Source organism: Prunus avium, chromosome 6 (assembly GCF_965620075.1).
Source record: "Prunus avium chromosome 6, drPruAviu1.hap1.1, whole genome shotgun sequence".
NCBI lineage: Eukaryota > Viridiplantae > Streptophyta > Magnoliopsida > Rosales > Rosaceae > Prunus > Prunus avium.
The window spans coordinates 1618643-1632343 of NC_142289.1; the positions used below are offsets into that span (position 1 = coordinate 1618643).

Here is a 13701-nt window from a genome sequence, read left to right on the forward strand (position 1 = left end):
TATTTGAAGGCAAAATGGGATGTTGCTGGGATAAAATTTTGGTGTTGGGTATGGAAAGCAAATTGTTGGGTTATTTTTTCGTCTCACACAATTATCTCACTTTCTATGACTTATTTATGATTTTTTCTTTTTTTTTTATAGGGAGATTCACTATTATACCCAATATAGGAGCCCAAATTATTTATAAAAAAAAAAAATCTATATGAAATGGACTTTAGAAACACACCCAAAGCCCATTTACAATATAACAAAAAGGCTTTTAACTTCTTTTAAATTACAAAACTGTCATTGATTTCTTAAAACAAACTCAATCCCAAAACACTCAATAGGGCATTAAAGTAATTTAATAATTAAAATTAAATTTAATAGGTTTAGCTATTATTTTTTGGGTATATTTATAAAAATTAAATAGTATATAATTTATCTATATTATTAGTGCTAATAATGAGTATATGATTAAAAAAAAATTTTTAATTAATGTGAACAAAATGTTTTGGTGATAGTTTGGTCTTCTCTGGACTGGGCTTTTATATTTTCAGTCTCTTGCAGCTGATTGCTTTTTGGCTGATAGATAGGCCCAGAAACAAATTCTTTTTAAAATGATTTTTTTCTAAAAAAAGACGTCCATTTTCAAAAGCGCGTTAAACTGCTAAAACACCCTCGAAAAATCTGAGTACCTTCTATGACGTCGGCGTCATTGCCACGTAGGTCGTAATCCTTTGACACAAATGCCGCTGTCGTCACGGTGGCGTAATCGCAATGGAGCGTTTACTATTCCCGCTCTCAATCTCGTACCGTGGGAAAGGGCCGATGTCGTAATTTCAACAAAGACTACGCCTATTAAGTTACCGGCCAATATATTATAACCACTGCCTTTAGTTTTCCCTCCGAGAACGCCCTCCTCTGACCTCAAAGACCAAACCAACCAAACAGAAAAATTGAGAGAGAAAGTGAGGGAAAGTGAAAGAAAACAGAGAGAGAGAGAGAGAAACCCGATAACCTCACCGCTGCTGACTGACAAAGTAGAGAGAAGAGAGGCGGAGAGAGATGAAGCACATTTTTAAGAAGCTTCACATAGGAAGCAACCACGACCCCAACCGATCGAACGAGCCCTCGACCTCCATAGCGTCGCCATCATGCGCCGCAGATCACCGTACAGTTTCCGATCAGACCTCTGGAAACCCTCCGGCGAATCCTTCATCGTCTTCGCTGACGCCGGCGAGCACCGTACAAACTCCCGGAGCTGCCACTGTGGACTCGACGACGACTGTGAATCGGCCAGACTATATGATGTCGGAGGAGGATTTTCAGGTCCAGCTCGCCCTAGCGATCAGCGCCTCCAATTCGGACTTTCGCGATGATCCGGAGAAGGATCAGATCCGTGCGGCGACGCTGCTGAGCTTGGGCGGCCATCAGATCGATTCGTCGAGAGATAAGGTTGAGGCGGCAGCTGCGGAGACCTTGTCGAGGCACTATTGGGTGAGTTTGGTGAAATATTTTTTAGTTCTAATTCAGTAAGTTCTGGTCAATTATGTAGAATTTGCGTTTGATTTGGGATTAGTGACGGGCAAGCAAATTTTACTTTTAATTGAGTTTGACTATTGTCGTACGGTTGACTGTTTGGAATTTGCTCAATTCACTGTTATGTTAAGCAAGTATCTGGTTCATTGAAGTATAAGAATCCTTCTAGTGGCTCAATAGTGAATTCGGGCGTGTTCTGTAACTCCTGGGGTTTTAGTAGACTGGATTTTCTTTTGATAAGTATTATTTTGGAATGATCAGCTTACTGCTGAAATCGGTGGAGCTCAGCTTTTTTTACTCTCGTCTTGAGTCTTGGATTATAAATGAGCGAATTTTATTTAGGAAAGAGTATTAATGAGAGCCTTCTGACAATGCCATGATATGTTAAGGTGCTCAACACTAAGGATTTCATCGACATTATTAAATTTTTATTGAGTAAAATAGGAAAATCTGCCATTAATTGATCAGGAGTAGATTTCGTCGATCAGGGAAAAATTTAGTAACATTTAACCATCTTTTTAGAACAGATACCGTACTTTATTTAATTTTTATGTTTTGCTTGTATGTGCTACTATCAAGAAACGTTTTTTTTACTTCTTCATTTGTCTTGATTTGGATTGAATTCTCTTGTTCATCACCAGGAGTGTAATGTGCTGGACTATGAGGAGAAAGTGGTTGATGGATTTTATGATGTATATGGACTTTCCACAGATTCAGCAATTCAAGGAAAAATGCCTTCTCTTACAAATCTCGAAACAAACCTTGGGAGTTCTGGATTTGAAGTTTCATTAGTAAACCGAACAGTTGATCCTGCCTTGGAAGAGTTAGTGCAAATTGCACAGTGTATTGCATTAGACTGTCCTGTCACCAACGTTAGTGTTTTGGTACAGAGGCTTGCTGAACTCGTTAGTGGACATATGGGTGGGCCTGTAAAGGATGCTAATATCCTGTTAGCGAGGTGGATGGAAAGAAGCAGAGAGTTGAGGACATCTCAGCAAACAAGTGTATTGCCTATTGGGTCCATAACCATTGGCCTCTCCCGACATCGTGCTTTGCTTTTCAAGGTTAGGTGTTGGATTATCATTTATTAATCTTCTTAGGCAATACTTTTTCGTCTTTCTTGATTTCTTTTGGCTGTCCCTTATACTGAAAATTTAGGCCATTTTGATATGTGCTCTGTCACACACACACGCACAATATCAAAATGTGTGTGTGTGTGTGCACGCGCGCTTACAGGAAATATGGAAGTATAGATTGGTATAGTTCTTTGAATTCTGAAATTTGACTTGTCACTTGGGATCATGTAACCAACTTCTCTCGCATATCCCGCTGAGTAGTTATATTTTGTAGTTAAATGCAAGGAGGAACCTTATGAGGGTTAGTTAGTGATCTTACCATTTACAAAGTTCTAGTAAATGAAGTTGGGGCTACGTAATCTTGTATATTTAATCTGTTTCTTCGGATGTAGGTATTAGCTGACAATATCAAGATGCCCTGCAGACTGCTTAAGGGTATTCATTACACTGGTGTTGAGGATGGTGCTGTTAATGTAATAAAGTTGGAGGATGACAGGTTGTGGTTTATGTTTTTTTTCTTCCAGGTTTTGTGGTTAAATTGTTGATACATTTTTGTATGATGTGTTGTGTTTTCACTTTTATTATTTTGGCGTGTGCACATTTTTTTAGAGTCCACAAAGCTTTATGCCAAGGTTGCTCTAAAATTTGTACTGTGAATTCAATTTTATTCCAAAATTTCTACCAATCTCCAAAACTTTATCAGTTTTGACTGATTAAAGCTAACTTCAAGCCATCACAATAGCTTCATAATGTGCATTGACATAAGATATTGTGTCCTCTTGCTATTAATTTTGATTGTGTTTCTATAGCATTAGATTTCTTTTGTCCTTTAAGTTCAGCAGCAGTCTCCTGGAAATGTATGTGTACAGATGTAAAAATGCATGAAGTCTCCAACAGTTCCCAAATTGATCTGTTTAGCCTTCTACATGGTTTTAATTTATAGTTTGTCTTCAGGGAGTTTCTGGTTGATCTCATGGCTGATCCTGGAACGCTCGTACCTACTGATATTCCAAGTGCAAAGGACACTGCCTTTCAGCCATACCATCCAAACTTAAGCAAAAATCCTACTTTCCATTCTTATATTGATACAGAAGTTGCGTACTCAGGACCAAAGCCATTGCATGGAGAGGGTAGCAGCCAAAACTCTGCAGCTGAAAGCAGTTTAGCGTTGGAGAGAAGACCAATTTCAGAGAATATAGAATCATTGCCTACATTCTCGGGTGCAAGTAGTGACACTGGAGTTGGTTCTTCTAGAATACCCAATAGAGCGACTCAGTTAGATCATCTTCCCTCATCAGCCTTTGAAAATTATAGAGGGAGTCGTGGGGCACATGCAGTTGAAGGTGTGACGAGGATGAATGTAAATGTAGTTCCATATACTCAAAACAACTCGGAGGACTCAAAGAACCTTTTTGCTGATCTTAACCCATTCCAAATCAAAGGACCTGGGAAAGCTTCTATGTATAACAAACCTGTGGAGAACAAAGTTGAAGAGCTTCAGAGACAGAGAAATAATGTTGCCTCTGGTCGACCTCCTGCATCATTAATGTGGAAAAATAAATATGCTTTCAATGAAGTCCCTAAAAGAAAGGAGAATGATAATTATATGGATGGCATCTTCCCAAGAGTTAATCGCGAACCTAATGGGTATAGTCCATCATCTGCAGCTTCCACCAGCTCTACCGTATCTGAACAGATCAATCCTGGTGGTTTCAAATCAACTGCTCATTCAAATATGTCAGATAGAGATGGCAATGCCAAAAATTATAGGGGGGAACAACCCAGGGCTACAGGTTATTTACAGAATGGCACAATAGATGTTAATGAACATCAGAACAATGAAATTGGCTTCCATGATCCTAGAAAGTTCATGCATGATAGATTTATGGAGACCAATTTGAAGCTGAAGGATCCAGAAAGTTCTAGCTCATCTTTTGATTCCATTTCGAGCAGGGTTGATCAAGTATTTGATGATGTTGATGTAGGTGAAAGTGAAATTCCGTGGGAAGATCTGGTTATTGGAGAAAGGATTGGACTAGGTAATGCCCATACCTGGTCAAAGTTGCCTATATTGTCTGGAAAACTGCCAGTGTTCAATCCTCACACAGCTATAAACTTATTTTTCCTGGGGAGCTGACTAATTTTTTTTTTCTCATTGACTTTACTAGGTTCATATGGAGAGGTATACCATGCTGATTGGAATGGGACGGTGAGTTTTATATAAATGACTATGCTCTTTCTTATCTCATATGCGGCAAAAATTGTTATGTTTATTTGATCTTTTATTATTATTCTCCTTATGGATTTTGAATACCTAGTGCCCTCTCTTTTCAATTTGTTTCCCGAGCATCTTCATTGACTAGCACTGCTAAATTGTTTATAGTGATAGAACTTACTTATTAAATCATTATATGTGATTCACAAGTAATTGATAAATGACATGCAAATTAGCACCATTACGTGTATGGGGGATTTTAAAGGGGTTGCCTATCATTGTCAATGCACTGATGGCAAACTATAGAAGTTGCTTTTTTGTTTACTGCGAAGCAGGTTTATATTTATACAGTGTATGGTTAGGGATTTTAATCAAAGATTTCCTATATTCAAAACAATTTCAGTGTTCTTTAAAGTTAGCTAAGATTTGTAATTTATAATAACTGTTTCTCTGCTGTCATTATTTTGTGGTGGATTCTGCTTTGTCACTACTGCCTGGAACTATGCATGTACTTAATTCATTGCCAGAGGCTTGAAAGTGTTTTTAACTTTAATTTCATGGGAATTAAATTCAACTGGGGACTTTAATTTTGGCTGGTGAATTGTTGTTGAGTTACAGGAAGTTGCTGTGAAGAAGTTCCTAGACCAGGATTTCTCAGGTGCTGCTTTGGCTGAGTTCAAAAGAGAAGTAAATTTCTAGTCCCTTATGTGCATATGCTGCACTTTTTAGCTTCCAAGACTTCGAGGAAAAGGGGAAATGGAAAATAAACTTACAACCTGATGATAATTATTGTGGTCTTTGTTTTGCAATGTAAGGTGCGAATAATGCGTAAATTGCGTCATCCAAACGTTGTGCTTTTTATGGGTGCTGTTACACGTCCTCCTAACCTCTCTATCATTACAGAGTTCCTTCCAAGGTATAATTCTGCACATTGATCATTGTAAAAAGATTATTTATTGACTGGAACATGTATACATATTCTATTTTTCATCTTTCTGTTGTAACTGGTCCACTCGTATTTTATTTCCCCAGGGGAAGCCTATATCGGATTATCCATCGCCCTCAATGCCAAATTGATGAGAAACGTAGATTAAAGATGGCTCTTGATGTGGTATGAGATGATCTTCCCTGTGTTCTCTAGAACCGGCATGACACATCAATATCCACTTTCAGCTCTCTTTTTATTTTGTAGGCAAGGGGTATGAATTGCTTGCATGCCAGCACACCCACAATTGTTCACCGGGATTTGAAATCTCCAAATCTGTTGGTTGATAAGAACTGGAATGTGAAGGTATCACATTCCTTTTTTTATTGTTGTTTCTCTTCTTTCTTGTGGATAATGAGATGCCTTGGCCATCTAATTAGTAGTTCTTTGAGATATGTATTATACTTTTAACAAAACTGGATCTCAATTATACAGGTCGGTGATTTTGGATTGTCACGCTTGAAACATAATACTTTCTTGTCATCCAAATCAACTGCTGGAACGGTGAGAATCTGGGATTTTTATTGATTATTTTTATTTATTTAATAAATTGGTTTTCTGTAGGCAATGAGAAATATGACCACAAGTCTTAATCTAACTCTGTCACCTTTTCTTCATTTGCCTGATGGTTTCCATCGATGAGCTAGCCTGAGTGGATGGCACCGGAAGTTCTCCGCAATGAAAACTCAAATGAAAAGTGAGTAGTAATTCTTGTTATTATATTTCTGTGTCTCTTCTTTCAGCTTTGATCGATGCCATGTTCCAACTATATTAGTGTGGAGAAAATATACAGATTAAAGATTCTCAGAAATTTTGTGTTAAATGTATAGGTGTGATGTATATAGCTTTGGAGTCATTTTGTGGGAGCTTGCTACTCTAAAATTGCCTTGGAGTGGGATGAACCCGATGCAAGTTGTAGGTGCAGTTGGTTTTCAGAATCGACGCCTTGAGATACCTAAGGAACTGGATCCCCTTGTTGCAAGGATAATATTGGAATGTTGGCAGACGTAAGTTGCAGAAAGTTTAGAACACATACATATTTCCTAAATATCACTGTTCTACTTGTTGAATCCAGTTTAATCGGTTGTTCTTTCTTTCCGGTCAGCGATCCAAACTTGCGTCCCTCGTTTTCAGAGCTCACGGTAGCTCTCAAGCCTTTGCAGCGGCTCGTCATTCCATCGAATCTTGACCACCCAAGCTCACATTTACGGCAAGAAATCTCAGTAAATTCCACACCTTGAAAAGCCTCTCTCTCAACTGTGAATAAGAAGACATTCCGGTTCTGTGTATTTGAGTTAGGATAGGATAAAATACTCTCAAACGAAAAATCAGAAAGAGTGAGAATGGAGAGAGAGAAAAGCATGTACCTCAATTGTATAATTTAATGCCTGCCCAGCTACTGTTGCCCAAAGACTGTAGCAGGGTCCTTTTTGTACAGATTCCATAGTAAAGTTCTCAAAGAAAACTGGATTTGTAATTTATGTGTTAATAATACCTCCAGCCATCCAGATAAATTAATACAAAGCTTTGTGTTATTCTTATCTATTTTCTGGGTTACATAGAAATATTTTATTTAGAAAACCTCTGAAGCTATATTTTCTGCCATGGCCAACCCTTCTTCCCTATCCAAACATTTCAGCTCCTTAAACACACATGACAGGGCCAACTTCACAGCCTCTGTTTCCTGCGCCAAGTATACTCAATTTCATCCCCACCGCAGTTCATCTTTCCCAGTTCCAGGCTTTGATCCAATCGGACGTTCGTTAATGGGAATGGCTCTATACCAAGGGTGAGATGCAATCACTTCCCCAATGAACTCCACAGCATCATCTCTGTTGGCTTGGCATAAGTATTCCATCTACAATTAATGTCAAGTCGCATTATCAACCCCTTTTGCCCATGCAATAAAATGGTCGATGTCGGAGATTTCGAAGGGCCGGAGACTGACTTGTAGTAGAGGCTTCAGCTTGCTCTCCATTGCTCGCATTTGAACGAATTTCAAAAGTTCATGGAGACCACAATTTTGAATTATACTGGCTAGTTTCTTGGACTAGGTACAACATTTTTTTTTTCTCGCTTCAATTATCAATCCTCTTGGAAATAATATGACATGTAGCATAAGAGGGCAAGTATCGCATATTGCTTGGGGCCGTGAGAAAATAAGTTTTCACATGAAAACAATACCACTCATGAGCTTACATTAAAGAGAAGAAAAAATAACTGCATAACATACATGCAAATTATTACACTGCAAGTTCTGTTGATAGAAAACTATAAACAACCAAATCCTTAATATTTCCCTTAAGATATCCATATTTCCTCAACACACCCTCCCTTTGGAACCCAGATTTCTCTAAAACCCTCTGAGAGGCCTTGTTCTCTAAATCAGCAAAAGCCTGCAACCTCACCAAAATAGGGAAGTCATTGAAAACTCGAGACACCGTAATCTTAACTGCTTTGGTGGTAATCCCTTGCCCCCAGTACTTTGCAGCTATTGCATATCCCAAGTCTGCCTTGTACCTGTCATCACCTGATCCTGGAAAAATGGTTACAAACCCGATCGAACGGTCATCGATGCATATCGCCCGGCGCCAAGGGTGGGGGATACAAACATCCTTGATGAAAGTCAAAGCCTCAACTCTGGTTGTCAAAGTCTTCCATCGGAGGGACCGAGTCACTTGATCATCGCCTGCGTATGACATGAGATCATCAACGTCAGATAGCCTGAATGGACGGAGAGTGATCATTTTTGACAAATTGGTCTCCATGAAAAGTATGCTAATGACTATGGCAAACACCAACTCTTATGAGTTATGAGTTATGAGTTATGAGCGCCTATAAATATATTTTATCTAAAATCATGAAAGGCTTTGGAATATGAACGTATCTTCTTGTCTTGCCAACTTTTTCTAATTAAGTACTTTAGTTGCTGCATACACGGGTTTAGCCAAGTTGACTAAAGCGGATGTGCTCCCCATTATGCACCCAAGTTCGAATCCCCTTCCCCATAGTTTGGATTAGTTTAAAATAGATTATCGTTTGTATAATTAAAAAAAGTGATTTAGTTGCTACAAAGTCTTACCATCTTCAATAAATTAACTTATCAGCTCATCTTGTTTGAGGAAACCAACCACTAGAGTCTACAGATACATTAAACAGCATTTTGAGGTGAGATGCAACTTATAAGGTTGGCTTTAGGGATAAACCAAAGTTGATTGGAGAAAAAAGGGCAAATCATAACAAACATATTTTTGAAAAGGACATTATTGTAAATGTAAAGTGTAGAGGCATTTAGCATACAAGGCCAATTATTCCATTGCCTTGACTCTGGGATCATTAGGCTAATTAATCTAATCTGTTGAGAGAAAACTATAGACAACCATATCCTTAATACTTCCCTTAAAATAAAGATATTTCCTCAACACACCCTCCCTCTGAAACCCAGCTTTCTCTAAAACTCTCTGGCAGGCCTTATTCTCTACATCCACAAAAGACTGCAGCCTCACCAAATCAGGGTAGTCTTTGAAAACTTGAGACAGGGCCATCTTAACTGCCTTGGTGGTTATCCCTTGGCCCCAGTACTTTGCAGCTATAGCATACCCCATGTCTGCCCTGTAGCTATCATTGCCTGATCCTGGATACATGCTCACGAACCCGATAGAACGGTCATCCATGCATATTGACCGGCGCCAAGGGTGGGGGATGCAAACATCCTTTATGAAAGTCAACGCCTCATCTCTGGTTGTCAACGTCTTCCAGCCGCGGAGGACACGCGTCACTTGCTCATCGCCCCCGTATGTGATGAGATCATCAGCGTCGGATAGCCTAAATGGACGGAGAGTGATCGTTTTTGACAAGTTGGTTTCTTCCATGACGAACAACTTGAGTATTACTAGCTAGTGCTAATAGAACTGGTAAACACTAACTGTTATGAGAAACAGTAGCACCTAGGTCGTGGTGGCAGGCAATAATATATAATGCATTGTAATATACAATATTATTAATGATGAAAAACTTTGGAATTTAGTGTTTTAACATATGGTGGTCTTATCAAGTTTTTCTTAGTGTAATTTACAAGGAAGGAAATTCGAATTTGAGGCGAGCTCAATATGCTGACCAACGGACTTAATCCATGTCAATTTTTCTTTCTACGAAGTCTTCCTATCCTAATAAATTAACATTCCAATGGCAACTTGGGAGATAATTAACATAACTTTGAGGTGACATACCACTTGTGAGATCATCATTAGGGATAAATTAAAATTGATTGGGGACTAAGAAAATATATATAAAAAATGTCATATTTTGTGAGACATTGACATTGGAAATATTCATCAATTAATTATTTTAACCAGGTGGACTAACTATTAAACTAAAACTAAAACTTGAGACTGGAATTGACAAGGGCTGCTGAGGGAACGTGAAAAGGAATAAATCTCTCTTTTTAATCACAAAACGCAGATGGTACAAAGCAAAACGCTTTCAATTTAATAAAATAATAAAAATGTTAACTTCAAACTGAAGGGCGATTTGGACTGTCCACACTTGGTTTTTGGATTTTAGTTTTAATTGAAAAATGCGAAAGAGTAATCCATCCCGACCTTAGCTCAGTTGGTAGAGCGGAGGACTGTAGTTGGTATAACCATCAGATATCCTTAGGTCGCTGGTTCGAATCCGGCAGGTCGGATTTCTTTTTAGTTTTTTTTATTTTTTAAATGTGAAGGAATCGAATTGTCTTTTCCAAATCTACATACAGAGCTTAGGAATTAACAAAAAGTATGGATTGATTTTATGAAATTGAAAACTCTAAGCTGCAAGTCTATATGTGAGAGCTAAAGACTTGAAACCTATCTTTCTGTGGCTTTGCAGAGATATCAAGCGAAGAAGCTATAGAATATAAACTGCTAAACGTCTTGCATAGAAAGAAGGTTTTCTGGGGGAAGAAGCAGTAGGCCCTTTTTGAATGCTGAACTATCAAGATGTTTCAATTTAACACAACAATTGTATTCTCATCCAAAGTGATGGAAAATCAAAGATTCAATTTAAGAACCAAGAGCATAGCATTTCCAAGATAATGACTAGTGTACTGAAAAGTCTTAAATAATAACATAACAAGCCGAGCTACTGTCATGGCAATGAAACAGAGTTCAGTTGCCCCCCCGAATACGGAACAGATTGGAAAATCGCATCAAAGTTGTAAAATTGTACTTTCATGCATTCTGTAATCAAATTTCTTCAACCTCAGTTTCATTCCAATTTATTGTCTAAACAAAATGTTAAGCCAATCTGGTCCGAGCAAGCAGAATAGGATCATCAAGAGGCCAGCCAACTTGCTAAGCAAACCAAAATAAATCAAAGGCTCCAAAAACTGCAAATTGATTCTTTGAGCTCTGGGCATCCTCCATGTACAGGACTGAAGTGAAGGTTTTTCTTCTTATTTTATTCTTGGATCGCTTCAATCCTTTCCACAGCACCTTCATAACAAATAATACATAGACCAATAAGCTTATCAATCTGAAAACTCATGCACATGAATCAAATATGAAGGATTATTAAGCTAAGTTCTGCCGAGTCTTGGTAAAAGCATGTAAGGCCAAAGTACCGTTTGTATCTCTTCTTGGAACCACATGGACAGAGCGCATTCCTACTTATTTGCCCACTCTTAGCCAAATTAGACTTGGCAAGGTCAAATGGCGTTGAACCCATCAATTTTTGCACCTGCGGAACAGAAATTTTCAGTTAATAACGAGTTTTCCATGTTTCAATTTCATGGAAATATCCAGGAAATCAAATTTGCATTTTTGAACCATAACTAATGGGCATTACCACTTGCTCTATCCACTACTCATAGGGAAACTCAGATACAGTTCCTTTTTGATAAGTTGCAAAAGCAAGGTTTCCTACAATCCTAAACTGTAATCAGAATTTTGTTTTCCATGGATGTTAATGGAAAAAAGTGTATCCAAACAAACCAAGGTCTTCATAAGCAATATGCCACAAATTGCCCCTTTTATCACCAAACCCCCTCATTTTCCTCATCAGTGCCTAGAACACTTACAGCCAACAGACATAACACGAATTTAGTTCATGTAATGAAAGCAACTCACATGCTTCCACTAACATATTAGTTCATCTTAAAGGAAGCAATCACACACACACTTAAACTCCGGCTTTGAAACTTTCCAATAAGTAGGCATCTGCAAAGAGAGATGAATCTGACCTCAACAAGAAATTCAGGCGCTTAGCCAACCAAATGGACGCCGCTGTACTATAAAAGTCTCCCCAAAGACAACAAAACAAGCAAAGACACAGTGATTTCAGAAGCTATAAGACATTCTACAGTGGACATCCAATTTCTGCATTTGGTATACGGTCACTAAGGTTTATGCATATGCAGTAAATTTTCACTAACCAGAAAAGCGTAAAGAGAGTGAAATTTGAGAAATAATACCTCGTTAATGTTCTTTGGCATTGGTTTCCCTTCTTTCTTTAAGTTTTCCATCTTCTTTTGTGCTTCTCTAGCCCATGTGAACTTTGCAAGTGCATTCTCAACATCAGCAATCGTGCAATTACAATGCTTTGCTGCTTCTTGTTTTTGAGTGACATTGAGATTCTACAAATCAAAAGACCTAAAACCATAATCAAGAGACTTAACCAGACACAATTGAAAAGCATACACCTAGTATAGATGTTTTTAAATTCCAAATCACAAATACTTTGGACTGCATCCATTGGACTTTGAAGTTTCCTTCAGCTTCATAGCTCAATTTTATGTAGGGCCAGTATTGGCAGTTTGGAGGACAAATCCTCGGGTTTGAAAAATTGGCCAAGAGTATGGAAAAGGAAAGCGGAATTATAAAGATAGGCTTAAATCCTCCGAGATATCGGATTATGGCTTCCTTTTTTTAAATTAAAAAGGGAAAACCAACCTCTCCAGTGGAATCACATCCTCCAAGATATCGGATTATGGCTTCCTGTTTCTCGAAAGCATCGGCAAAAGTAGCTTCACTGCTTCTCCCCACAATATATTGCTTGAATGCCCCTATTCTTCTAGCATTCTTCATCTCATCTGCAAATCCTAGAATCAATCCAACAAATAAATAGTGTCGTTACTAGAACCCATGAACTCCCAACCAATTTCTTAAAGTTATATAAAAGTTAATTACATAAAAAAGAAAGTTAAATCAAATGCTGGAACTAAAAGGCCCATGAAATTGAGCAAAACCCGAAAGGGAAAAAAAGTCCAAAACAGATGTTCTGCTTCGCAATGTAATGGGTTTGATCGATAGTCTAAAAAGGTTAAGCAGATCAAAAGCCAATCATCAAGAACACCTAAGGTTATAGGAAAAACATGCAAAATATGAATGAGATAACGGCCAAAGTTCATATTCTTCTTTAAAATATCAATTGGGTTTTACCAAGAGCTTGAAAGTTTCGAGCACATAAACAGCTAATCAATAACAAAATTTAAATTACAAAAATTAAAAAATGGAAGTTTAGGAGCTAAAGTGGCATACGAAGCAGGGTAAATGATTCAGGGTCAGAGCCGAGCTTGGTTTCATCTGAAGAGGTCTTATTGCCGGTGAAGACCCCTTTGATCTTGTTCACCCATGAGTTATCTAGGTGCGTCGTGGAGAAGATCGAGCGGCAAAATAATGGAGCAAGATGACAGTCATTGTAAGAATAGCCAGTGAAAGATATCAGCAAGTTTGAGTTTTTCTTGCACAATGTGTTGCTTAGGATTCGTGAAGAATGATGCATTCTGGAAATTTTTCCCCTTTTTGGTCTCTATTTCTCTTTTCTTAGGATTTAGGGTTTTAGTAGATACGGGGTTTTGGGAACAGAGACGAGTAGAGTGTAAAATCCTCCTAACGTCGTCGTTTGACCAGGACCGGGCCAATTAC

At 38.2% G+C, this 13701-nt stretch overlaps 2 protein-coding genes and 1 non-coding gene across 3 annotated transcripts; 2 read left to right on the forward strand and 1 right to left on the reverse strand.

Moving 5' to 3' along the window:
- The first annotated feature begins 864 nt into the window (after positions 1-864).
- EDR1 (Protein kinase superfamily protein) lies at positions 865-7342 on the forward strand. The gene is made up of 13 exons (XM_088254165.1): positions 865-1479; positions 2163-2585; positions 2990-3093; positions 3552-4636; positions 4766-4806; positions 5431-5499; positions 5628-5728; positions 5845-5923; positions 6005-6103; positions 6233-6301; positions 6445-6494; positions 6628-6804; positions 6903-7342. The coding sequence occupies exons 1-13, from the start codon at positions 1048-1050 to the stop codon at positions 7036-7038; spliced, it is 2865 nt and encodes a 954-aa protein (XP_088110291.1). The 5' UTR covers positions 865-1047; the 3' UTR covers positions 7039-7342.
- A 3051-nt stretch (positions 7343-10393) lies between these two features.
- Positions 10394-10484, forward strand: TRNAY-GUA (transfer RNA tyrosine (anticodon GUA)). Its single transcript is given in 2 exon segments — positions 10394-10430; positions 10449-10484. It is a non-coding gene; the product is annotated as a tRNA-Tyr (tRNA).
- Positions 10485-10798: 314 nt separating this feature from the next.
- LOC110759802 (SEC-C motif protein) lies at positions 10799-13659 on the reverse strand. Its single transcript, XM_021961942.2, has 5 exons — positions 13315-13659; positions 12727-12875; positions 12249-12410; positions 11400-11515; positions 10799-11271 (listed from the first exon to the last, which is right to left on the reverse strand). The coding sequence occupies exons 1-5, from the start codon at positions 13556-13558 to the stop codon at positions 11253-11255; spliced, it is 690 nt and encodes a 229-aa protein (XP_021817634.2). The 5' UTR covers positions 13559-13659; the 3' UTR covers positions 10799-11252.
- Positions 13660-13701: the final 42 nt, after the last annotated feature.